Raw genomic sequence first — 27,106 nt, 5'->3', positions numbered from 1 at the left:
TCCCCTACCCTTGTCTTGCCTCTCCCTGCTTCCCTCTTCCCTCTGGTAACCACTAGTTTGTTCTCTGTATCTGTGAGTCTGTTTCTGTTCTGTTGTATTTGTTGTTGCAAATAGCAGGCTCTCATCCTTTTTAACGGTTGAACAACATTCACTGTATCCACACACACTACATCATCTTTATCCACTCATTTGTTGATGACTCTTAGGCTGTTTCCATATCTTGGCTATGAACATTGAAGTGCATCTATCTTTTCGAACTGGTGTTTTCACTTTTTTTCCAGATAAATACCCAGGACTGAAGTTACTGGAACATATGGTAGTTCTATTTTTATTGTTTTGAGGAACCTCCATACTGCTTTCCATAGTGACTGTACCAATTTACATTCCCTCCAAAGTCTTACCAGAGTTCCCTTTTCTCCACATCCTTACCAACATTTATTTGTATTTTTTGTATTCCTGTTGTCAATGTGGTGTATCACATTGATTGATTTATGGATCTTGAGCCATCCTTCCATCCCTAGAATAAATCCTACTTTATGATGGTGTCTAATCTTTTTAATTTATTGTTGAATTCAGTTTGCTAATATTTTGTTGCGGATTTTTGTATCTATATTCATCTGAGATATTGGCTTATAATTTTCTTTTTTGTACTGTTTTTGCCTATTTTCAGTATCAAATTAATGGTGGCTTTGTGGAATGAATTTGGAAGTGTTCCCTCCTCTTTAATTTTTTTAGAATATTTTGAGAATATTCTATTCATATATATATATATATATATATTCTATATTGGTAGAATTCCCCTGTGAAGCTGTCTAGTCCTGGATTTTTGTTTGCCAGGAGTTTTTTTAGTCTGTTCAGACTATTTGTTCCTGATTCAGTCTGGAAGATTGTATGTCTCTAGAAATTTATCCATTTCTTCTAGGTTGTCCAATTTATTGCTTTATGCTTTATAGCTGTTCATAATATTCTCTCATGTTTTTTAATCTCTGTTATATTGGTTATAATTTCTCTTCTTTCATTTCTTACTTTGTTAATTTGTGTCCTCTCTCTTTTTCTTGGTGAATCTGGCTAAACATTTATAAATTTTGTTTATCTTTCCAAGGAACAGCTCTTGGTTTTCTTGATCTTTTCTATATTTTTAGGTTCTATTTATTTCCTTTCCATCTTTATTATTTCCTTCTTTCGCTGACATTGGGCTCTGTTTGTTCTTTTTCTTTCAGGTTGTTTATTTGAGACTTTTCTTGTTTCTTGAGGCAGGCATGTGTTTCTATAAACTTCTCTCTTAGAACAGTTTTTGCTATATCCCATATACTTTAGATACTTTTTATTTTCACTGTCTCAAGGTATTTTCTGATTTCCTCTTTGATTTCCTGATTGAAATATTGGGGGTTTTTTAGTAGCATGTTTTTTAGTCTCCACCTGTTTGTGTTTTTTTCTCATTCTTATTCCTGTAAATTATACCTATAGTTTCATAATGCTGTAGTCAGAAAAAATGCTTGATATAATTTCTGTCCTCTTAAATTTGTTTAGACTTGTTTTGTGGCCTAACTACATCCTGAAGAATATTGCATGTACTCTTGAGAAGAACGTGTTCCTGTTTTTGGATGTAATGGCCTATGGATACATATTAAGCACAACTAGTACAAGGTGTCATTTAAGATCACTGATTTCTTAATGGTTTTCTAATGATCCTATCTGAATGACTGTCCGTTGAATCTAGGAATTTTTACTTTTAGAAGAGGGTTTTCCCCATAAAATCACATAGGCTCTGAACTTAAAAAACAAACAAAAAAAATCCACATTTCGTAGCCCTTCTGGTTGATGAATGTCACTATATGTATACCAGTGTAAGTCCAGATCACTATGATTGAGTGGGACTTGCTGTAATTAACATTTGCTGACAGGACCACCAACATGGATCAAGCATACCACACACAGATCTCACCAATACCGTCCCATTCCATTTCCAAAGGTAGGCTCTGATGTACTGTAATCTAATAAGGCATCTTTCCCCTACAACCAAGCACAATCTCTTTTAAAGGATGGAAAATTCTTCTTTCTCTTAGATGCTTAGGAGTACACACTGTAGCACAGACACTGAAACCAAGTATTTGAAAACCTACCCAATGGCTGTTGCTTAGAACAGTATTATTCTACTCCTTCATCACGTCACCTCCCACACACATGAAGGTGCATGCACACGCACATGCTCACATGTGCACACACACACGGTCTCTCTCTCTCTCTCATATTCCCAAACTAGTGGGCTGGCTTATTTCTGAGATATGACTAAACTGAAACATTCTTGCAGAGGGTAACTTTTCCTTTTCTTTTGTCTGAGAAAGAAATCAGAATCCAGAAGAATTCAGAAGAAAAAAGCAGCTGACTAAACGTGGAGTTGGAGCTAATGCATCTTATTATAAACCCTCAGTACTCTGGGAAAGTGTATAGGTTTCCATATGTTCTGATGTATTTGAGGTTCACACTTCCCTTGTAGCTCAGACAGTAAAGAATCTGCCTGCAGTGCAGGAGACCCAGGTTCGATCCCTGGATTGGGAAAATCCCCTGGAGAAGGAAATGGCACCCCACTCCAGTATCCTTGCCTGGAAAATCTCATGGACAGAGGAGCCTGGTGGGCTGCAGTCCATGGGGTTGCAAAGAGTCGGGCACGACTGAGCTACTAACACTTAACAGTCTCAGGTGTTAGAAACTTCAATTGACTAGTTGAACTGTTATCATCACAAAAACTAATCAGTAATACTGGGACTTTTTAGATAACTTTCTGTTTTGCAATAATTTTAAACTTAACAGGAAAGTTACAACAATAATACAAGGAATTGTAGGAACACAACCAATGGTTTACTTTTTGTCCTATTTTCTCTTCCCCACAGCCCCACATCTCTGTCTCTCTCTTTAGACTATTTGCAACATTGTCTCTCTTTACCTCTTCACATTCAGTATATATTTTTTAAGTACAGAACATTTTCTAACATAAACCACAGCATTGATATAATTTTTGTGACGTGTTCTGGTTCCTTTTATTGGAGAGTGGTAAGGGGTCACAAAGAGTCAGACACGACTGAGAGACTGGACTGAACTGAAGGGGAACTAGTTGTGCTCACTGCTGCTGCGGCTGCTAAGTCACTTCAGTCGTGTCCAACTCTGCGCGACCCCATAGACGGAAGCCCACCAGGCTTCCCCGTCCCTGGGATTCTCCAGGCAAGAACAATGGAGTGGGTTGCCATTTCCTTGTCCAGTGCTCACTGCTACACGTGTGTTATTTCTTCTAGTCCTGTTCAGCAGACAAAGATAGGGAATACATGTCTTGTATATTTTTATATCCATTTACATATTTACCAAAAAATCATTGAATTTACACAGATCCTTCAGTTACAGTTCAGTATCAAGGTCTAGTCTCCTTTCTTTTTTAAAACAAATTTATAACTCTCTTCCCCAACAGTGAGAAACCTGCCTTCTGTTATCTTCATTTTTTTTTTTTTTTCATTTGCTCAAGCTCAGAACACAGAAAAGTTTGTTTTTTCATTAATTCATATCACTGCAACAATCCAAATCTACTTACTGGAACTGAATATTGATCTACAGTTATTTTAAGATAGATTTTATATATATTAAATGCACAAATCTAATGGGAACTAATTTAATGAATTTTGAGGAATGGACACATCTTTGTTAATCACACCCCATAATATAGATTTTTTTCAATCATCCCAGAAAGTTGTCCCCGTCAGTCAATAGTATCCCAAAAGACAGCCCTTTTCCAGTTTTATTTTTCACAGATTAGTTTTCTTGGCTAAGTTTTTAACAAGTAATTTTTATATCCAGAGGGTTTTTAAAGGAACTTCAAAAATATTTTAATGTCTTGTAGATGAATGTTGACCTATGACATATTAGTTTTTAGATAAATTATGTATATATTGCATCCTTGAATCCAAATAAAGTGCAGACTTTTACCATGGCCTCTGCTGATCATTTAGTCCCTCCAGTTCCCTGTACTTCAGCTACTCTGGACATCTTTCAGGTCCTCAAGCACAGTAAATTCTTTTCCACTTTAGCAACTATGCACTTGTTGTTCATAAAGAAACATGTTTTCCTTAATCTTCAACTATCTGGGGTTTTCTCATCACTTACTGCAAGAGACTGTCCCTGACTATTCTACCTAATATTGCCCACCACTTTTCCTGGGTCATTCTCTGTCACTTCCCTTGTTTTATTTCCTACACAGCTTTTATCACTCTCCTTGTCTATCTATTCTTTGTTATTTCCTCAGTACGTAGAATGATACCTGGTAAATGTGTGTGTGTCTGAATATGAAAGAGTGGGTTCAACAAATATTTATTGGATGAATGAAGGATGTAATAATTTGTTATTCTCTATGAAATACCTCCAATTAGTCCTGGAGAATTCTGAAGCACAAAATATTTTTCTTATACAAATTATTAATGAATATGTCAACATTTCTATTTTACACTTTGTACTCTGCTTAGTCTTCAAGTGAGCAAATGTACAATCTTACTGTACTATAACTACATATAAAAAGTATATATTCATTGATTTTTTTTTTGAGCAATTACTCAAAAAAATAGTCCCACTTTGAAATGATGGAAAGATTATAAAGTAACATTTTAGTTTAATAACGCATATGCCTAGTTAGAGCCATAAAAGAACACTGTCTCTTTCCAAAAAGGGTTTTAAATCTGGCCAAAGGTTGCTTCACTGGGAGGTTGTTCAGGGACTGCTTTGCATGGAAATGAAACTAAGGGTTTTGTCCCTGGTGTAACATAAGTAAGAAAGAATGTGCTGTTAGGGACAGGATCTGTAGACTCCAGAATATACTCCTCTACTCCATGACAGAACACAGCTGTTCACACTTACAAGGACAGCTACAAGCATGCCTTTGAGTTTGGCTTTGTGTTTATCTACTTGTCACTTGATAGCTGTAGGATGGAAAGAATGATAGCACATAAATTGGATTGATTTTTGCTCATCACAGATTTTTAGTTATGGGACCAAAATACTTAACTATTCATATAAAATGCCCAAAGCGGTTTCTGAATTTTCATTTGTTAACCTAAAAATTCCAGTAAAGACTTCGACAACTATTTGATAGATTTCTGGATGGACACTTGCTTTAAGAAATGCAAGAGTTGATTACATAGTTGATTGTTTTCTATAAGAATAGAGGCTGTCAGAAGAGGCAACATATATTTTGTTTGTGTGTTTGTTTCCAAGGAGCATAGCAGCCACTGATCATGAACCAACAGATGCCAGGAAATCCTTCCCTTGTTTTGATGAGCCCAACAAAAAGGCAACGTATACAATATCCATTGTCCACTCCAAAGAATATAAGGCGCTTTCGAATATGCCAGTGGAGGTGAGTATTTTAAATTCTTTTAAAATTAATGCAGATAGTTTGTTTATAATATCAGGTAAATTTCCTAATTTGTTATGAGAGAACCTACTGAATTCTAAAATAAATGTGCTCTAATAGCTTATTTAGAGGCTTGAAAATACATTTGGGCAACCTCTTGTCTTTGAGTACTGCTGCTGCTGCTAAGTCACTTCAGTCGTGTCTGACTCTGTGTGACCCCAGAGATGGTAGCCCACCAGGCTCCCCCATCCCTGGGATTCTCCAGACAAGAACACTGGAGTGGGTTGCCATTTCCTTCTCCAGTGCATGAAAGTGAAAAGTGAAGGTGAAGTCGCTCAGTCTCGTCCGACTCCTACCGACCTCATGGACTGCAGCCTACCAGGCTCCTCCATCCATGGGATCTTCCAGGCAAGAGTACTGGAGTGGGGTGCCAGTGCCTTCTCCGCTTTGAGTACTAGAAGTCTTTAATTCAAGATTTTACAATCTAGTCAAAATACCATGTTGGGTTTTCTAAGCAAGAATGGATACAGTAGACATGTCAGCTAGGCTCTGCTTAAATGAAAGAATTGCCTACTGCTGCTGCTGCTAAGTCGCTTTAGTCATGTCTGACTCTGTGCGATCCCATAGACTGTAGCCCACTAGGCTCCTCTGTCCCTGGGATTCTCCAGGCAAGAATACTGGAGTGGGTTGCCATTTCCTTCTCCAATAAGAATCCCCTAATCATGACAAATTAAAGGCAAATGAATGGAATTAAAGATTTTAAAATACTCAGGGGCCTAGTCATCTTGGTTTCTACAAAAAAAGTGAGTGAAGTGAAGTCGCTCAGTCCTGTCCGACTCTTCGAGATCCCATGGACTGTAGCCCACCAGGCTTCTACAAAAAAATCATCACTTAAATGTTGCAGTACAGCTACCAACTCCAGGGATCACCATGCCCATAGGTATTCTAGTGAACAAGAAGTACTCATTAAAGGTAAAAAAAAAAAAAAAAACAGGCTACCATAAATTCTGTTTGTATAATTATTAACATGACTCTTCCCTCTGTTCCTGCTCCTCAACCCTATACTGGGTAACACAGTATCATTACCTCAAGGTTAAGGTTAATTATGCCTTATATCTTTGACATGTAAAAGGGTGAAGCTCATCCTTAGATATAATTGTCACCTACCCAATACCAAAATTGGAGAAGGAAATGGCAACCCACTCCAGTATTCTTGCCTGGAGAATCCCAGGGACCGGGGAGCCTGGTGGGCTGCTGTCTATGGGGTCGCACAGAGTCAGATATGACTAAAGCGACTTAGCAGCAGCAGCAGCACCCAATACCAGAAAAGCAGATACCTACCCGATACCAGAAAAGAACGTGGATCTTTCTGATCCACTATCTGAAATATGATCACTGAAATCATCCTCTTTAATTACAAATATTCCTCAAAAAAGCAAACAAAAGCTTTAAGGTTAAAAAGTAAATGTAAGCTTAAAAAGGTTAATGTAAGCTTATCAAATTTTCTTCTAGTGTCAGACTCTTAGGCAACTGGGGGTTTTGACTGGAGAAGAAAGAGGAAAAGATGAACTCAAAGGACACACTGATCCAGACGACTGGGTCAGAGTACAATGCAGTCAGGATTCTTGGCATGGAACAGATAAAGTGAGGGTGGGACGAGGAAGAAAGCAAACTTTTACCTTTTTGTCTTGCTGAGTACACACTTCTTCACCTTCACCTAGTTCCAGAAACTAGCCCTGGAGGAGGGTGAATAGCCTTAGGGGATCAGAATTGCTACTAGGTTTTTATCATAGAGTAACTGCTGGGGCTTCAACTCTTCTATACAAGCACTGCTGCTGCTGCTGCTAAGTCGCTTCAGTGGTGTCCAACTCTGTGAGATCCCATAGATGGCAGCCCACCAGGCTCCCCTATCCCTGGGATTCTCCAGGCAAGAACACTGGAGTGGGTTGCGATTTCCTTCTCCAATGCATGAAAGTGAAAAGTGAAAGTGAAGTTGCTCAGTCGTGTCCGACTCTTAGCGACCCCATGGACTGCAGCCCACCAGGCTCCTCCGTCCATGGGATTTTCCAGGCAAGAGTACTGGAGTGGGGTGCCATTGCCTTCTCCACTCTACAAGCACATCAAGCTCTAATGCAGCCTCCCTCTCTTAATCCTTGTCTAAAGCTTCCCACTGTAGAGTGACTCACTGGGTGTCTGCAGGGCATGTGGAAGTGTTTACACAATGGGCAGCAGGAATTAGGCAAGTATTCATGGATGAAGTATTAGGACTGGTGATTGGCAGTGAGGAAGGCAAAGTGGCATGGACAGAAAAACAGACTGATGGAGTTGGTAGCTGCAGCAAGTAAAAATCTTCTCTCTCCATGGTAACCAAGGCAGTGACTTTAGTGACCATACCTTAGGTCTCTGATGGAGACAACCAGAGATGGAAAAGACATCCTGACCTCCTGCTATGCCTGGCACAGCTATTGCCCTCTTGCATGTAGTCATATTAGCAAATACCTGCTTAGTTCTTCCTGTGTGCAAGACCTGTGTGCTGCTGCTGCTGCTAAGTCGCTTCAGTCATGTCCAACTCTGTGCGACCCCATAGATGACAGCCCACCAGGCTCCCTCATCCCTGGGATTCTCCAGGCAAGAACACTGGAGTGAGCACTAGCCTATTCTCCATTAAGGGGTCATAGTGCATGCTCAAATATTATGGTCAGGATTTTGTGTTTAATGCAGAAAGATAAACTCCTGTCTAGTTTATATCACAAAGTTGAATCTCTCCCTAAGAAAACCTCATACAGTATATAGCTCAATCACACTCTCACAGTACTAAAAATAAAATGAATTTTCCTCCAGTCTTTTCAACATCACCATTTAGGGGTAAAATTTCTTTCTACCATTAAGCTCTGACAAGCTTTTTTTTCCTCACTGGAAAGCCAGGTTTAGAGTAACTATTTGTTTGTCTTGTCCATGATTGATCGTTTTATAAATAAAAGATTATCTTTTGCTTTCAATAGAAAGAAGAGTCGGTGGATGATACATGGAGTCGGACAACTTTCCAGAAGTCTGTTCCCATGAGTACTTACCTGGTGTGCTTTGCAGTGCATCAGTTTGACTCTGTAACGAGAATATCAAACAGGGGGATACCTGTGAGTACCATTATATTTTTTAAAATTTACCACCTATGCATTTGTGATTGTCTACTTTTTTTTTAACAGTCTTTTTTAACCCCACACTAGAAAAGCCCATTAGTCACTAAGGTCTGTGAGTCTGATGAAACACTGAACAATATAGAAAAATGTAAGCTGAGAGGACCCAGGTGAAAAATAAACAAAATAGCCACAGGAATGAATGACCTTGAATTATTTCAGGAGAAAATTCACTATAAATCCAAAGCTAGTTTCTAAGGATATCAGCACAAAGGTATTAAATATTTGAGCATGCTCAGTTCAGTAAAATGATTGGGTTTCTGAGTTTGGGTGGCGTCCAAGATGGAGGCCAGAGGGAAAGGAGGAGATCAGAGGTAGATGAATATCCTTCAAGTAGCTAAGCACTGAGACGTTTGTGGTGCCATCCCAATATGTAATTCAACATAAGACAGCAGCGAGGTCTCAAAAAGCATCTTCTTAAAAATGTAAGAAAATACAAATAAGCTTTTTTTAAAAAAAAATCAGTATGATGAACTTAATAATTTTCTCTTGAAAAATTAAGTACTAAATACTTTTACCTAATTATTACCTAATTATTTTTCTCTTTTGGGAGGCCCCCATTCTGCTCATGGCCTAAACTTGCTATCTAATGGTTAGTCTGCCTCTGTGCTATATATTATACATATGAAACATTTTATTCTGTGTAATATAATTTTATAAGGAAGAAACCATCACTCCCACTTTACAATTGAGAAAACTGAAATAATGAGTTTAAGTAATTTGCTCAAAATCACACAACCAGCAAGTGTGGAGACTCAAATTCCAAATTCTTTTCAAACAGTGTACTCTGCTGTAAACCTTCTGAAATACGATATCCTGAAAAATACCTTTACCTCTTCACCAGTCACCGGAGGGAAGAGGTACTTCTTCCATCCTATCTATAGAAGACAGGTAGCCAGAGTTTTCCCTCCTGCAAAAACCTGTGGGACTCTTTTCTTCAAAATTGAACAGAACCTTGCAGGAGAACTTAAAGGCATCTAGTGTGAATGTCAATCCAAGGTAAATTCTGCTTCTTTGGCATTTGACTGGCTCCCTACCCATTCACTCTAGATTGAAATCTAGCACTTAACACCCAAGCACAGATGCTCCAGTACAATTTCCCACTACAGAGAGAATTACAAGAAAACCACACCACTTTTATCTACTTAAAAGTAACATCAGTGGGAACCCACACTATTCTCACAGTACTACATTCTTATAGCTAAACAGACAACCTAAGACAAACAACATATGAGGAAAACAAGCAACATAAAAGAGAAAAATCCAAGACAAATAAACAGCCAAGCACAGTGTGAATAAATAGTAATAGTTAGAAACCAAAAAAGCCATAAAGATTAAACATTCTCACACACCCAACCTTTAATTATTACCCTCAGAGATTCAAGAAGATATGACCACCATAAAATAAAAACAGAAAACTATGAGAAAACAATCAGAAATAGTAGTCAGAGTTTAAGAACATAACTTTCAAAGCATGACATGGCTCTAACCCCCAGGAGCTCGTTGTGAATTCCTTCCAAACCCAGAGCCCAATAGGCCGATAGGTTTAGTTCCTGCCAACTGCTCTGTATTTTTATCCACTCCACAGAGATGCTTATGTTGTTTTAAGCCCCGATATGTCTTGTGGGCTTTCCACTTTTATGTGGCAACTGTCATTTCTGTTTGGTAGGAGCAGTTTTGTTCCTGTTTAGTTGCTAAGTCCCGTCTGACTCTTTCCGACCCCAGGGACTGTAGCCCACCAGGCTCCTCTGTCCATGGGATTCTCCAGGCAAGAATACTGGAGTGGGTTACCACTTCTTCTTCCAGGGGATTTTCCCGACCCAGGGATTGAACCCACGTCCCCAGCATTGGCAGGTGGATTCTTTACTGCTGGGCCACCAGGGAAGTCTGTCAGGAGAAGGAGGGGTATATTAAAGCATTAATATGCTGTATGCTCTAGAACCAAAGTCTCCATATTACTGGTCCCCCTAACAAATGAAGTTGGTTTTTGTGTAATACAACATTTTTAGTAGAAATTTCATAAATCAGAAAACCGTTCTTATCCACTCCACTTCTGACAGTATTATTCTGGTAACATGTATCACCTGTTTTCACAGTCAGGTTACACTGTGCAATCCAAGACTCTATAATACCCTGACTGAAGTCACCATTCTGGCAAGAACTACTTTACATCAATAAAAACCAAATCGAAGCCTATGTTCTTCTTAATTGCTTACCAGTAATGGCAGATATTAGTACCTGAGCCACTCACTATGTTTAAAATGTCCTTGTTGCTCATGAAGATTAGCGATCCAATCCTAAAAAATTGTTAGGGAAAAAGGTAACCAAGTTTGGAATGTAGTTCAAAAGACTTAACTCTGCATATTTCCTTTTGTCACTGTCAGTTGCATTACACTTTTATTGAGGTATAGTTGGTTTATAATACCATATAAAGTTCAGATGTACAACATAGCAACTCATAATTTTAAAGGTTATACTCTATTTATGGTTATTATAAAATATTGGCTATATTCCTGGGGTTTGTACAATATTTATTTTATATATAGTTGTTTGTACCATTTAATCCCCTACCTATATTTTGCCCCTCCCTTTTTCTCTCTCCCCACTGGTAACCACTAATTTGTTTTCTATATCTGTGACTCTGTTTCTTTTCTCTTATATTCACGTTTGTTTCATTTTTCAGATTCCACATGTAAGTGATATCAGATAGTATTTGTCTCCCTCTGTCTGACTCATTTCACTAAGCATAATACGCTCCAATCCATCCATGTTGTTGCAAATGTCAAAATTTCTTTCCTTTTCGGCTGAGTAGTATTTCATTGTATATAGATATAGATACAGATACAGATATCGGAGAAGGTGATGGCACCCCACTCCAGTACTCTTGCCTGGCAAATCCCATGGATGGAGGAGCCTGGTAGGCTACCGTCCATGGGGTCGCAAAGAGTCGGACACAACTGAGCGACTTCACTTTTACATACACCACACATTCTCCATTCATCTGTTGCTGGCCACTTAGTTTGCTTCCATATCTTGGCTATTGTAAATAAGCTACTATGAAAACTGTGGTGCGTATATATTTTTGAATCAATGCTTTTGTCTTCTTTGACTGCATGCCCAGCAGTGTAATGGCTGGCCATATGGTGACCCTATCTTTAGTTTTTTGAGGAACCTCCACACTGTTTTTCACAGTGGCTGCTCCAACTCACATTCCCACCAACAGTGAACAACGCTTCTCTTTTCTCCATGTTCTCAAAAATATTTGCTATTTGTGGTACATTTTCAGAATGAGTTTGATTATTACAACATTTTTATTTCAATGTTTTTTTTTTTATTTCTTTCCTGGAAGGACTATTCTAAATTAAGGGCTATCAATCTTCCCTGAAAGAATGCATTTAATTCAGGAAGCCACAGAAGATTGCTAATGATTCTTATTCTTAAATTTACAAAAATAATATGAACAAAGAAGTATATAAGATTCTGTGAAGTTAGATTTTTTAACATTATTTGTTTGAAAAAAACTCTACTGCAGTCATGATAATCACCACGCATCAAACTACTTAAATTTTGACTTGAATGAGAAGTGAGCTGCCAGTAAGTGTTCCGTGTAACCTAAGTGATGATGCTGGGCTGTTTCTCAAACAGTACCTCATGACTGCTGAGCTCTGGGACTCAACGATCTGAATACACGTTGAAACTGCAAAGCCATAGCAAAAATATAGTCCTAAGTCACCCAGACTTCAAGCCAAGGTTTTCCATATTTATAATAATTTATCGATGGATAAGGGACAATCTAAAATTTAGGAAGAATTTGTCACATTCCTGTGATAAAACAGGATCACAACCAAAACTTGAAAAGAACCAGAATATCACAATTCCTTTCTACTAAGTATTCCTCCTCCCCAAATTTCTATCTACTGCTGGAAGAATATTTAGAAGGACATGCTTCCCGGGTGGTGCTAGTGGTAAAGAACCCACCTGCCAATGCAGGTGACTAAGAGACATGGCTTAGATCCCTGGGTTGGGAAGATCCCCTGGAGAATGGCATGGCAACCAACCCACTCCAGTATTCTTGCCTGGAAAATCCCATGGACAGAGGAACCTGGCAGGCTACAGTCCACAGGGTCACAAAGAGCTGGACATGACTGAAGCAAATTAGCACACATGCAAAGTTATAAAATTAAACACATTGATGGCATCCAGTAATACTAACTTAAACATGCATTTACAGAATTAAAAACAATACCAAATTCTTTTCTCTTTCTTATCCTGGCTACATCAGCATTGATAATAAAACTGAGGTTCCCCCACATTTTGTCAGTCTTTATTGAGCACCTACTATGTGCACAAATAGTATGCTAGGTCCTAAAGGGAGTGAACTATGCTAAGACATCTGTGCCTCAATGGACATGTGAAACATAGGTGGTCACCACTGTCCACCATCACCCAACTGGGTTTTAAGGTCTTTGATCACACCATCCCTTTGGTGCCAAAGATCTCACCTTCTAAAACAGAAAACACAGAAACAGGGGGCTCTGCAAGAGTCATGGGCCACATAAAGGAGTGTGTCTATTTGGGACAATTCAGATAAGATGGAAAAACCTCAAGAGATGAACAGGCGCTAAGTCTGACAGATGATTGGCAGTGGAAAGGCAGGCTGTTGTCAATGGGTAGAGTGACCAAATATTTTATTATTTATAGAATATAAATAATAGAGGTGTTATTAATTATGCTGGGGTAAGAGGTGTAAATAGATAAACAACAGACTTAGAATCCCGGGACATTTCTGGGCAAACTTGGATATTGGGTCACCTCTGTCCAGAGAAGACACTCAGCAGACAAGGACAACAAAAACACGGTCCCAGGCCCAGCGGCTGCAGGGCTCACGCGTGGCGGTGGGGACCCGGCAGGCACTGGCTGGACTTCTGACTAGGTGGCAGTGGCTAGTAGCATCTGTTCAGTTTGATTCCTCTTTGTTCACATGGTCTTTCCAAGTTCGGTGCCTTTATCTCAGACTCTAAGACACCCTTCCAGAGTCTTGCCCCTTCAACCTTACTACCCCTCTCCTGGGGTGCTCATTTATTGACACACAGCCCTCTGGACTTGCCTCCACTCTCCTTCCGATCTATTGTTAAAGCATAAACTCTGTGGTTTACTTTTTTTCTTGCCTTCTGTTTTTATTGCTAAAGCCTTTTCCAACCAGGCTCTTGCAAATCAAAAGGTTTTGGCTTTCAGATTTATTTGTGTGGGTGTGAAAAGCCTATTCTGGACTTCAAAAACTTAACATTTTATTTTTTCCCTCTTCATTCTCCTAGTATTCCTAATGGTAATGTGGGTACCACAGTGTGGATATCCCACATACAAGGAAGTACGGACAAGGAAAATTACAGGGGATAATCATTCAATGTATTATCTCTGATGATACTAATGTTCTTGATGGAACACATAAAAACTATTACATGTCAAGTATTGCTTATGCAGTAGCTTATTTAACGCTCATATCAACTATTAGTTACGTACTGTTGTTGTCTCTATTTTGTAACTCGGGAAAGTCAGGCGTCATTCTTAGGAGTAGAGAAAAGAAGCAGTACAATATAGTAAAAAGCAAACTTTGTGCTGAAGTTTAGTGGCCGTTTTGTCGTAATTTTTCTTGTGTATACATTTTCCTCATACATACAACTGGAAGTTTACTTTCAAAACTCTTCAAACTCTAAAATTTGAGATAGACGTTTACAATCCTTATCTAAAATCTTTGTGATTAGTTGTATGTTGGAATTCAGAAATTTTCAGATTTGTGAAATTTTCAGAAATATGTACACATATTGAGTATTACTGAGTAACTGCAGTGGGATCTTGGGGCAGCTCCTTATAATCAAATAGTAGTATTTCTACAGCAATACTTTTGTAGTAAAATAAGTTATTTTTAAAAAATTTCTCTCAGTTCAGGTCAGATGATACCACCAAATTAATTTGCTGAGAACATATTAAAAAAAAAACTTTGGATTTTCAAAACTCGTTGGATTCTGTAATCATGCAAACTGGGCTAATGAAAGCATTGGAGTAAAGATATCATTACTGATGCGAAATACTATACTTATTATTATTATTATTAATAGTGCCAGATTAATAGGATTGATGTGCATGGTAAGTGTCACATTACCTGGAAATTTTTAAGTACTCAGTAAGACTAATAATTAACCATAATGATTACACATAAAAGAAGTAAAAAAAGTAAAAAAAAATTAAAAAAAAAAAAAGAAGTAACGGCAACCAATTAGAATAAATTCTTGTGGACTCAAAGTCCATCTCTCAAATTCCTGTCGTGTCGTGAAGTCGGTCAGTTGTGTCCGACTCTTTGCAACCCCATGGACTGTAGCCCACCAGGCTCCTCCCTCCATGGGATTCTCCAGGCAAGAGTACTGGAGTGGGTTGCCATTTCCTTCTCCAGGGAATCTTCCCAACCCAGGGATTGAACCCAGGCCTCCTGCATTCCAGGCAGACACTTTAACCTCTGAGCCACCAGGGAAGCCCCCTCTAAAAGCCTTCTTGGGTAGGCTTCCCATGTGATAAGAGAAAAGCAACAAGAACAACACTGATAAAACAGATGAAGCACACCTCCCAAAAGAATAATCAACTGCATCCAGGCTTCAGGAAGCATAGATTTTACATCTGATGCTAGCTCAATAGATTCAGTGCTTTGAGTTATGCCTAATAGTATCCAACAGGTCTTCCCTGTAGATCAAATGGTAAAGAATCTGCCTGCAATGCAGGAGATCCAGGTTTGATCCCTGGGTTGGGAAGATCCCTGGAGAAGGAAATGGCAACCCACTCCAGTATTTTTGCCTGGGAAATCCCATGGACAGAGGAGCCTGGTGGGCTACAGTCCATGGGGTTGCAAAGAATCGGACACGACTGAGCGATTAACACTACTACACCAATAGTATCCAACGGTGGTATATCTCAGTAATTTAGTCCACTTAGAGGATTTAGTATCTAAAAACTAAATATATGCATTCAAGTTAGGTAGGTTCTTGAAGACTTACAAACTTCATAGATAGTTATAGTTACTAAGCTAATATAAAACCTTTATATTTAGCCTTTAATAAAATCTTTAAATAATAAAGGCATTGTGACTTTTTAGAAGTTAAGAAGAAAGAATATACATGCATATCTCCTTCCTCACCCATGCTATTTCAATATGGCTAGTCACATGCTTAAAAAAAATCCTCTCAGTGAAGCAAGCATGTAAACTTAGAACAATAGTTTATTACAAAGCAATGACAATTCGGGAGTAACTGACTGAACTTTGTCATGACAGAAGTGCTGAGGCTTAGCAGATGGTGGAGGGGAGTTAGCTACTCCTACCAAAGCCTGCAGAAAGGACTCTTTAAAATAAAAATATGTTTGTGATATACAGCAGATAGGACACACAGATATGCTCTGGCTAATACTCTTACAAGGTTAATGTCTTTATATTCTGTGATTGCTTATCTCAGTTGATCAAATTGCTTATCTCAGTTGATCAAAGTTGATCAAATATGACCATATCTCTGTGGTCACAAAAGATGACGCATCAAAATAAAGGTCATCAATCACGGGTGATCTGCAGACTGGCAAGACTGTAAAGACAGAATATACTTCTCTGTGATACTGAGTTTCTCAGAAACAAAAGAAGGTGTTACTTTTATTTTTATTGGATTTACATGAACACAACTCTATTAAAGGACACTGCATTCCTGTTGCTGCTGACAAGAGAAATATGGAGAGGAAGGAAAACCTGATTACATTGTCTCAGAAGGCTTCTTTTTTTTTTATAATTACGTTTAATTTTTTCTTAAAATATATATTTACTAAATTAAGCATATTTCATATCATTTTATTTCAATTCTTCATACTTTGAATAATGGAATCTTGTTATTTGATCATTTAAATTAAGAACCATATATATGAAACAGGTTTTGGTGTCTGCCATCTTTCAAACTACTATTGTCCCAGAGTCAAAGTATTTTTGAATGTCCAGAAAAAGTAATTTCAACCTTTCTGAAGTGTTCAGGAACAGCCTAGGACTTTGCAGTCATTTTTGAAGGCTGGAAATCTCCTGCTTCAAATTTTTCTTTGAATTTTAAGTAGTCTCTTCTTTTATCAAAATATTTTATCCACTGTTGGGGACAACTTGATTCAAATGAGCTTCTTAACTTCTTGCACTTAGAAGCATCCTCTGTGTTCTCATCTAAACACTTCCAGTACTCATCGCGGGCTCCACAACAAGCCTGCCTTTCTTTCATAGATGGGGCTGCCATTCCTAACGGGCTCAAGCTAGTGAATTCGCTGGCCTTGGAATGACCCTTACGGGCTACCGTTCTGTTCCAGGAGGGTCTCAGAAGCCTTCTGATTGAAGACAGTCAATTTACCAGCATGGGCAGTAGGAACATACTGGCAGAAAAACCACAGAGCCTTTCTCCTCCCTACTCCTCCACCTAACGGGGAGACCTGCCTATTATCTCCTCTTCCTCTTTTTCAACCCTCTTTCACTCTCCAAATATTATGGGAACATAAATGTCCAGAGTGTGTAGATGACAGCAGAGTGAGTCAAGAGAAACTACCATTTCTGAAATTTTTTAACAGAAGAGAACAGAAAGTCTGAGGAAGTCCTGACGTACTAATCAGTTCACCGGTGAAGGATTCTGAGAATCTCAGTTTATGACATGGTCATGCTATATGAACATGATGGTTTTGATTTCATAGGGGGCAATTACCTTCGCTTTGTTCAGTGACCACCAACGGGATCCTCGGTTTTACTTAACATTTTGGAAAACGCGTGCCGTTGTTCACAAAGAGAACAGGAGGGCAGTGGCAGTAAGGAAATGTACCACCTCTTCTGGAAAACAAAAACTTAAAAATAAATAAAAATGAAATTTAAAAGAAAGGATGATAAATGAGTGAACTTTGTAGGCTTTGGAGATGAAGATGAATACAACTTTATGCAAATAAAGCAAGCATGTTAATCACCCAGTATCTGGGAGAACACTAACCACTGGTAATTTAAGATGATTTTAGAAACTCACCCCTTAAATTATTGGATCTTTCTTATTGTTCACTTCTAAGAAAAGACGGCTAAAGGGGTGAGCCTAAAAGAAGAGCAAAACTAACAATGCATTTGAAATAATAAAAAAGGAAAAGAGTAGGCATAATTTTTCATTTTTCCTTATTAAAGAGTGATGAGGCCCCAGTTCTAGTTAGGTAGACAGGCTTAAACTTACCAGATGACTGCATCTTTTGCTTTATTTGAGGTTTTAGAATCAGGCCTCAAGTTCAACAAATACAGTTCATTTGAATTCCTCACAAACTTTGTTAAAAAGACTGCTTTCTTAGAGCAGTTTTAGGTTTACAACTAAATGAAGAGGAAGGTACAAAGATTTTATATAACCTCCCCCGCCACCAGCTCCCACACATGCATACCCTTCCTCATTATTAATACGCCTCCTCCAAACACTACATTTGCTACCAAGGATGAAGCTATATCGAACCATCATAATACCCAAAGTCCATAGTTTACCTTACGGGTCATTCTTGGTGTTGTATATTCTATGTATTTGGACAAATGTATAATAACAAATATCCAACATTACTGTATCATGCAGAGTATTTTCACTGCTTTAAAAATTTGTGCTCTACCTATTCATCTCTCCACCCTTCACCCCTCAGCCTGCCCACCACTGATCTCTTTACTGTCTCCATAGCTTTGACTCTTCCAAAATGTCATATAGTTGGAATCATACAGTATGTAGCCCTTTCAGATTGGTTTCTTTCATTTAGAAATATGCATTTAAGGTTCCTCACTGTTTTTCTGTGACGGTTTCATAGTTAGTTTCTTTTTAGCACTGTATAATATTCCATTGTTCACAGTTTATGTGGTACGTGAGAGACGTCTTGGGTGCTTCCAAGTTTTGGCAATTATGACTAATGCTGATATAAACATTTTTGTGCAAGGTATGTTTTAACTCCTTTGGGTAAACACAAAGGAGCACAATTGTTGGGCCATATGGTAAAAGTATGTTTAATTTTATAAGAAACTGCCAAAACTGTCTTCCAAAGCGGCTGTACTATTTTGCATTCTCACCAGCAGCGTACAGGAGTTCCTATTGTTCAACATCCGCATCAGTATTTGGTGCTGTCGGTGTTTTGAATTTTGGCTTTTTAGTAAGTTTGTAGTGGTATCTCATTGTTATTTTAATTTGCATCTCCTTGATGAATATGATATGAATCAGCTTTTCACATACTTACTTGCCATATGTATGTCTTCCCTGACGAGGTGTCCATTAAGGCCTTTGACCCATTTTTTAAAATCAGGTTGTTTGCTTTCTTCTTGTTGAGCTTTAAGAGTTCTTTGTATATTTTGGATAATAATTAATTATCAGGTGGACCTTTCATAAATATTTCCTCCCGGTCGATGCCTTGTCTTCTCATTCTCTTGACACTGCCTTTCACAGAGCAAAACTTTTAACGAAGCCTAGCTGATCAGTTTTCCTTTCATAGATGATGCCTTTGCTGTTGAAGCTAAGAAATCACCTTCATATCCAACATCATCTATTGATAGACTTTGTATGTTATCTTTAAGAAGTTTTATATTTAGGTGTGCAATCAATTTTAAGTTAATATTTGTGAAGGGCGTAAGGGCTGTGTCCGGATTCACTTTTTTCCATGTGGAAATTCAGTTATTCCAGCATCATTTCTTGGAGACTATCTGTGCTCTGATGTATTGCCTTTACTCCTCTGTCAAACTACAGCTGACTATTTTTGTGTGGGTCTATTTCTAGGCTCTCTATTGTGTTGTACTGATCTATTTTTCTATTGTTTTGTTAATACCACGTTGTCTTGATTACTGTAGCATTACAGTAAGTCTTGAAGTCAGATAGTTTCAATTTTTCAATATTGTTTTTCTCCTCCAATATTGTGCTGGCTACTCTGGGTTTTACATGCTTAAAACTGGGGAATCAAAAGTCTATCCTTGGTTTGATTTATAAATTATGTCATGGCATAAAATAATATCCTGGGTATTTAGAGATGTAGCTTATCAAGATGCCTCCCTCTTAAGAAAATTTTGAATCACTGTATTTTGGACTCTGGGAGTAGAGCAGTTAAAATATCAAAAGGGTAATTTGGTGGCAAAGAAAAGCATAAATGGAAAACATGTATGTAAGGCCTCTTTAGATAAGAAAAATCATATGCCTTATTTCCTCAAAGACAAATTACACAGAGATACATAGATAGATACATAAATATTAAGATGACAATATATGCTCTAAGTGGAAAAAAAGTAATAATATTTTACAAATATATCATACACTACGCCAACCATTGTGTCTTACGTTATTTACAGTCCTTGATGAAATTACTCAGTGAGTTAGGCAGTATTCTTCTCCTTTACACCCGAGTCTCAGAGATGTGAAGTGATTTGCCCAAGGCCATGCAGAACGTGGATTCAATTAGACTTGTCTGGCTCCGAAGCCCACCTTCTTTCTACTATGTCATGTATCATAGTTTTTGTGTTTTACCAAATGAAGAATTTTCACTGAATTTTTCTGTTTTTTAATAGCTCACTATATATGTCCAGCCAGAGCAAAAGCACACAGCTGAATATGCTGCAAACATAACTAAAAGTGTGTTTGACTATTTTGAAGACTACTTTGGTATGAGTTATTCTCTTCCTAAATTAGGTGAGAACCAATTTTTTAATTTTCTTATTTTTAATATTGCCTTTGTTTTCATCTAAGTTAACTCACTTCCTCCACTTTTAGCATCCTGAGTTAATGGTTATTCGTTAGTCTTTTTATCATATGCCTACACTCTTTGTCTAATATTTACTGGATGCTGAAAGATTCATTCTGGATTCCTCCAAGAGTAATGTCTATTCTCTCTTCTTACCTGATAAATGTACAGTATTTTATTTCCAAATAAAGATTAAACTACAGACACTGATAATGGTGGAGCCAGAAAGAACAACCTAGATTTGTTGATTTCAAAATTAGTACCCATCCCAATAGCTTACATTGCCTCTCTACCATCAGTGAGTTAATAAATAATAGGGATAAATACATAAGTCAGTCTTATGGACTTCCAGTCTTTCCATTATTGTACAAGACTAATTCTAGATTCTCCAACAGTTAAAATGAACTGGTGCTCCTACTATAAATATTTTTTCTAATATGAAGGATAGGGGAACATGTTTTCTTTTGAAAATAAAAACAGTGCTATAATCAGAAACTCTTTATTAGTAAGTTTGGGCGGTATCAGCAAAGACTGTAAATGTAACACCCATACAGATGACTATAGGGATGAAATGAAGACAATAACAAAAAAACCAACCACCAACAACTGACTTTCTCTTTTTCTGTTTCTGCCTTTACTTTAATAAATTACCAATGCAAAGCAATTGGAATGCCAAATTCTCTACATGGGAATGGCTATGGTTGTGAAAAACTTTGTGAAAGCTCCTCCCCACTTTCTTTTGATTGCTTCACAACTATCAGAGAAGGAGACAGAAAGAGAAATACTTCACAAAAATCAGCTTAATATCTAATAAAATATTGAGCACATTAATTTAAAAGTCTTTTTCTGTTTATTTCTCTTGTACCACTCTTGATAACCTGGAAAGTGGAATTCTCACCAATTTATTTCTTACAGCATATCCTCCAAAACAGACGCTTGGGAAAAAAGCAAATAAAAATGAAATACAGAAAGAAACAGAAGACATAAAATTATAGAGGACTTGAAAAGAGCAATGCCAATCATATTCTTAAAAAATAAAAGACACTGATTTCTGGAGTCAACAGGAAAAGTTCCATGGAAATTTTGAGCACATTAAAGACTAAAAAGTTTATACAAATAGATGATTGTTTTTCACTCTGAAAAATTATTTTTAGCCTGTTAAAAAACATTCATCTAAAGAACTTAATTTGGTAAGAAATGTTATGAACAAAATGGAAAGAATGTATTTCTCACTGGACTCTTTTTCCATAGATAAAATTGCTATTCCAGATTTCGGCACTGGGGCTATGGAGAACTGGGGACTCATCACTTACAGAGAAACAAACCTGCTTTATGACCCTGATGAATCTGCCTCATCAAACAAACAGAGGGTGGCTGCTGTGATAGCCCATGAGCTTGTGCATCAGGTATAGAATCTTAGCATCAACTAGGGAGAAATAAAGCAGGAAATAAATGCTGAGTATGATGTCTGCTACTTCTGTGTCATTACAAAACTTACATGAACAAATTATTATATTGAAAATTTCTCAGCCTCTGTACCACAGGCATGGGAATTTAACTATCTCTTTATTGCTTATAATTGCAGTGGTTTGGAAATATTGTGACCATGGAATGGTGGGACGACTTGTGGCTAAATGAAGGATTTGCTTCCTTCTTTGAGTACCTGGGAGTAGCCTATGCAGAAAAAGACTGGCAAATGGTGAGCTTGAAACACATAAACTTCAAATCTCTATTATGCTCGTGCCAAGCAGACTGGAGACTTTGGACTATGACAGTGGCCCTGAGTTAGGGACCATGTGCGGTACTGAACTGGGAATTGTACTGGGAGGATGGGGTGGAGCCAGCTGGCTCCCGTGACTATACCATGCTCAGAGCCTACACCCAAGCACTAGAGAGCAACTGAACACCACAAGCCTAGGATGTCATTGGTAGAGTCATTCAAGAACATACGCCAAGGCAGGAAAAAATATCTAGCTTAAACAATGTGAACTGTGTATTCAAGAAAGTATCTGTAGGTCTAACCCTTTGAAAAACGTCTAAGCCTAATTTTAATTTTAATGACTTCCCTTACACAGTTTGCTGAAATGATGTGGCGAAGAGATAAGCACATAAACGTAGTAGTTAGACTCAGGCTTAAATCCTGGATGCGTCATTTTAAGGTGTGTTACAGGGAATGTGACCTGGAGCAAGTTACATACGCTCTCTGAGTCCGTTCTCTCTTCCATTAAAGAAGAACATTGTTCTCTATTTTGTAGGCTTAAAAGCGCCTACAGAGCCTTGTATGAACTCTACAGATACTGCTTTCCTGAAAAGCTATATCTGTTTTCAAGTGTATTTAGATGGTGTAAGCATCTCCAGGGGATCTTCCCGACCCAGGAATCAAACCTGGGTCTCCCACATTGCAGGCAGACGCTTTACCATCTGAGCCACCAGGGAAGCGTATGCTTATCAGTTTGTATATATAAAAGTATAAACATGTAGATATGTGAAAGAAGTTACACAAGGCTGTCTACTGTGTAGACTACTGCCCTCTCCTGGACAGAATGAGAAGACCGTTTTATGCTTGAAGTCTAAGTTTGCATAACCTGGTTTAAAAACTAAAAAAGTTAATTTGCAACAATTGCTTCCTTAAAATTTAATCTACATCAGGATTTTTCATCTGGAACTATAGGGCCAGATATTTCTTTGTAGTGAGGGTGTTCTGTGTATTGTAGGCTATTTAGCAGCATCCCTGGCCTGTATCTACTAGATTCAAGTAACTCTCCATCCCAGTTGTAAAACCAAAATTTCCCCACATATTTTCATATGTCAGCTAGGGGACAAAATTCCCCTAGCTGAAGACCATTCATTTATGTTGAAAAATGCTGATTTTGTAATTTGTTGAAATTAAACTACATAAATTAAAAGTTATTTTCTCCTTTACTTTTTATAAAGTAACCCTCTGTATATCAAGATATAAGAAATTATAACATTTTAATATTGCTATATTATGCATAATATGTAATATTTTAACATTTAATTTTTAATGTTTCAAAAACACCAATTAAATATTAGAAGAATTTAGTACTCAGTTCTTAAATGAAATGTAATCATATCATCCAACTCATTCATTCTTCATCCATTCATTCATTCTTCATTCAATGAACACTATAGAGGACCCAAAACTAAATAAAACACACACACTTCCTGCCCTTATAAACACTCCCAATTTAGGGTCTGGTGGTGGAAGGGATAGATGAACAAAGATGCATTGTAAGAAAGCTTGCTAAGTACCACAACAGCGGAGCCTCATTTCACAGGTGAAAACTCTGATGCCCAGGAAGTAATATAAGTTTGCAATATTACATAGACAATTGGTAACACGACCAAGACTAGAGTCAAATTTACTGACATTGAGAATAAGATTCTTTCTTCTTACCAAAACATTTTAGGGGCACAAAAATCAAAATTTAAATCAAATTACCTTGATTGACAGTCATCATTTGATGATAGTATCCTGCCTATTATAAATGGAATTCACAACCTTGGAAAATGTACACTAATATAGCATCCTCCCTTTTGGAAATATTTTTTGATTAAGTAAGACCAATAAAGCTTTTGATTTTTTATTAGTCGTGGTTTATTAGAGCTAGATTTCAGATTCTAACTAAGAATCAAAATGATAATAGCAGCTAATGTGCTAAGATTTCACTCTGTGCCAGGTACCATGTCAAATGCTTGCATGCATTGTCTCATCAAATCCTCTGCACATTTCTGAAAAGTAGCTGCCATCATTACTCCTATTTAATGAGTGAGGGAAATTACTTAAGCTTACATGTCGAGAAAAATGAGCTTTGAATCCACAAAGCTTGACTATAGGGCTAGACTTCTCAACCACTCTATTTTGCTGTGAAAACCTAGGGTTGGAATGAGAAGGTAACTATTAGAACTAATGCAAAAGTTAGTATTTTCTTCAACAATGAATCATCCAAATTCCAATGATTAGTTGGCAGAAAAGACCCCTAAAACATCCATTTTTGGCAAATCAATATTCTTCCTTACTTCTCAGACAAATTTGTGAGGTGATACCATCATTCCTGTTGCACAGATATGGAAACAGAGCCTGAAAAGTTTGGCACATGTCTGAAAGTCATAAAGAAATAGCAGAAACAGAATTTATAAATGCTTGTGTCTTCTTGGCCAGCCATATAGGGGCAAAGTCAAAGGAATTATATGTAGGGGAAGGGAATGGAATCAGTGTAAAAAAATCAATGCAAAATATGATTACTTGAACACCTAATGCTTCCTTTAAATAACATGAGTCAATCTGTGTTACATACATATTTTTATATATAAACCAGTATAAAGTGCTATATTTCTTTGGTTCATTGTCATTTCAGCGTGATCAGATGATACTTGATGATGTATTACCTGTGCAAGAGGATGATTCTTTGATGTCTTCACACCCAATAGTAGTCACTGTAGCAACTCCTGATGAAATAACATCTGTTTTTGATGGAATTTCCTATAGTAAGGTGGGGAAAATATGACACTGTTTTGAATGTCTTCCTGTTTAATGGCTTTTTCCTTAGCAAATGCCTAAAAATGGTAAGAATGGTTAGATTATGTTAATGTGTTTGGGGAAATAGTGTAGAGCTTATGCCAGTGCTGAATATTCCACAGTTTGCAATTTTCAGTGGAAATGATCAATGCTGGTCATAGTCACAGAATTCTGAATCAGATTTTTTTTAAAGTTTCTCTTTTCACTTTTGCTTAAAATGGCTCTCATTCTGATAACTGAACATTTATACTTTAAACGTCCAACTTAAAATTATTTGATTTGATTATTTGAATGACAATAAATCTTTTTCTGTAGTCAATGAGAAATGCCATATACATGGACAGCTTTTCTAGTAGAGTGCTTCCAGTAAGTATTTAAATCCAAGTCCATTTAAGGAATTACTTTCATCCAGTTTCATATAAGATGTAAAGATGAATGACTTTTGTTAGCATGTCATAGATGGGGCATTTTTATCCATTAATATTCCATGAAAGGTGTTGAAAATCCACAGTGATGCAGTTTCATGCTACCCATTTTCTCTTTCAACTTTTTCTCCTGTAGCTTCTCCTCTAAACATATTCCACAGCTGTATGCAGCATATTTTAGTCAATTTTCTACCTCAGCTTCTCATGGTTTACCAACTATACTAAGTTGTCCAAAAACCTCTGTAAACTAATACATTTTATTGTTCTAGGAGATACCCAAAGTTTTACTTAAGACAAACTATGATAATTATTAAAATGAATAGTAGATAAAATTGGCTTGAGTGAAAAATACCATATATTAGTATTTGAGGCGTACAGCACCATATTTTTTGGCTTTCCCTCTCATATATTTTCATGGCATTTTTAGGCTTCCTTTATTCATTTTTCTTTTACATTGTCAATGATTCTTTTTATCTTTCAGTTAAAATGAAAACTTTGAATCTATTTATAGTATATTCTAATAGTTCATGGAGAGACATTTATATTTATTAAATGACCTTCTTCCTAAGTCCCAGATATTCCATGGGTTTAAGGTATTAGGTCAGAAATAAATACATGTTTCTAAGCCTTTAGCCTTCCACTAGGTACAAAAATAACTTATATTTTAATAAATTACAGTAAAAATTGCTAATTTAAATAAGGAAGCAATGTTTCTCTGGTCAGCTACTTGAAAATTGATTTTTAAATCTATTTTGGCTATTGTTGTTGTTTAGTCACTAAGTTGTGTCCGACTCTTTACAACCCCATGGACTATAGCCCGCCAGCCTCCTCTGTCCCTGGGATTTCCCAGGCAAGAATATTGATGTGGGATGTCATTTCCTTCTCCAGGGGATCTTCCCAACACAGGGAACGAACCCGGGTCTCCTGCAGTGGCAGGTGGATTCTTTACTACTAAGCCACCAGGAAGCCGTTTAAATCTACCAATAAAGTGTTTTAGAGTTAATCTTATAACATATGAAAAGCAAGTAGAGAGCAGAGGTATTCATCAGATACTTCAGATTAAATAAAACCAAGTGAGAGAAACCATTTTGGAAGAGAAGGATTTCTAAATCATGTGTCTTTGTGTGTGGATAGTGCTCAGTTGTGTCCGACTCTTTGCGATTCCATAGACTCTCCAGGCTCTGCTATCCATGGATGTTTCCAGCAAGAATACTGGAGTGGGTTGCCATTTCCTTCTCCGGGGAATCTTCCCAACCCAGGGGTTAAACTTGCGTCTCTTGTGTCTCCTGCATTGGCAGGCAGATTCTTTACCACTGCACCAACCTGGGCTTCAGTAAATTATATGTCTAATCTATATTAGAAATTATATGTCTAATCTATATTAAACTATATGACCTGATTAATCCCTCAACTGTTTATTCCCCTCTGTTAAATATAATTTCCCCAAATATTCCAATATACGTAAGAAGCAGCCAGAATTTTATCCTGAATTTTATCCAGAATTTTATGCTTTCCTTGTTCAAAGATGACTTAATACTTTTTTCCCAAGTTTCTCTTTCATTAGGAAAGCCCCATCTACTGGTTCATGTGGTGAAGTGCAATAATTATTTGAACCTCAGGTTCGTGAAAGGATGGCCCTTGTATCCTTTTCTTCCTGCCTTTTAGTTATTTCAGAAGCATAGATATGGAGGTATGCCAGATGGTATTTTCACCCTAGAATCACAGATTGATAACCATTTAGCAGAGTCATCTTGAAGACATTATCCCACAAATATGGTCATGAGATACT

At 37.4% G+C, this 27,106-nt stretch overlaps 1 protein-coding gene, 1 long non-coding RNA gene, 1 other non-coding gene and 1 pseudogene across 14 annotated transcripts in view; 1 reads left to right on the top strand and 3 right to left on the bottom strand.

Moving 5' to 3' along the window:
* Positions 1 to 27,106, bottom strand: part of LOC109560248 (uncharacterized) — a 125,202-nt gene that overhangs the window by 19,360 nt on the left and 78,736 nt on the right. For 6 of the 12 annotated variants that reach the window (XR_011567072.1, XR_011567073.1, XR_011567074.1 and 3 more), the window contains 3 exons: positions 24,763 to 24,856; positions 17,340 to 17,461; positions 8,461 to 8,491 (listed from right to left, as the gene is read on the bottom strand). This is a non-coding gene — a long non-coding RNA (uncharacterized lncRNA). Of the gene's footprint in view, positions 1 to 8,460; positions 8,492 to 10,322; positions 10,471 to 10,799; positions 10,881 to 17,339; positions 17,476 to 24,762; positions 24,857 to 27,106 lie in introns of all 12 variants that reach the window. The other 6 variants (XR_011567077.1, XR_011567070.1, XR_011567079.1 and 3 more) reach the window with 4 other exon arrangements.
* Positions 1 to 27,106, top strand: part of ENPEP (glutamyl aminopeptidase) — a 79,250-nt gene that overhangs the window by 7,593 nt on the left and 44,551 nt on the right. Inside the window, exons 2-7 of the mRNA XM_019962307.2 lie at positions 5,251 to 5,392; positions 8,392 to 8,523; positions 20,180 to 20,300; positions 21,604 to 21,758; positions 21,938 to 22,051; positions 24,732 to 24,866. Coding sequence (XP_019817866.2) covers positions 5,251 to 5,392; positions 8,392 to 8,523; positions 20,180 to 20,300; positions 21,604 to 21,758; positions 21,938 to 22,051; positions 24,732 to 24,866 — 799 coding nt within the window. The remainder of the gene's footprint in view (positions 1 to 5,250; positions 5,393 to 8,391; positions 8,524 to 20,179; positions 20,301 to 21,603; positions 21,759 to 21,937; positions 22,052 to 24,731; positions 24,867 to 27,106) is intronic.
* Positions 15,038 to 15,109, bottom strand: TRNAS-GGA (transfer RNA serine (anticodon GGA)). Its single transcript has one exon. It is a non-coding gene; the product is annotated as a tRNA-Ser (tRNA).
* LOC139183587 (cytochrome c oxidase assembly factor 6 homolog pseudogene) lies at positions 15,516 to 17,303 on the bottom strand (annotated as a pseudogene).

This window comes from Bos indicus, chromosome 6, assembly GCF_029378745.1.
Source record: "Bos indicus isolate NIAB-ARS_2022 breed Sahiwal x Tharparkar chromosome 6, NIAB-ARS_B.indTharparkar_mat_pri_1.0, whole genome shotgun sequence".
NCBI classification, from domain to species: domain Eukaryota; kingdom Metazoa; phylum Chordata; class Mammalia; order Artiodactyla; family Bovidae; genus Bos; species Bos indicus.
The sequence above is the reverse complement of the archived record's forward strand: the minus strand, read 5'-3'. Positions and strand labels throughout refer to the sequence as shown.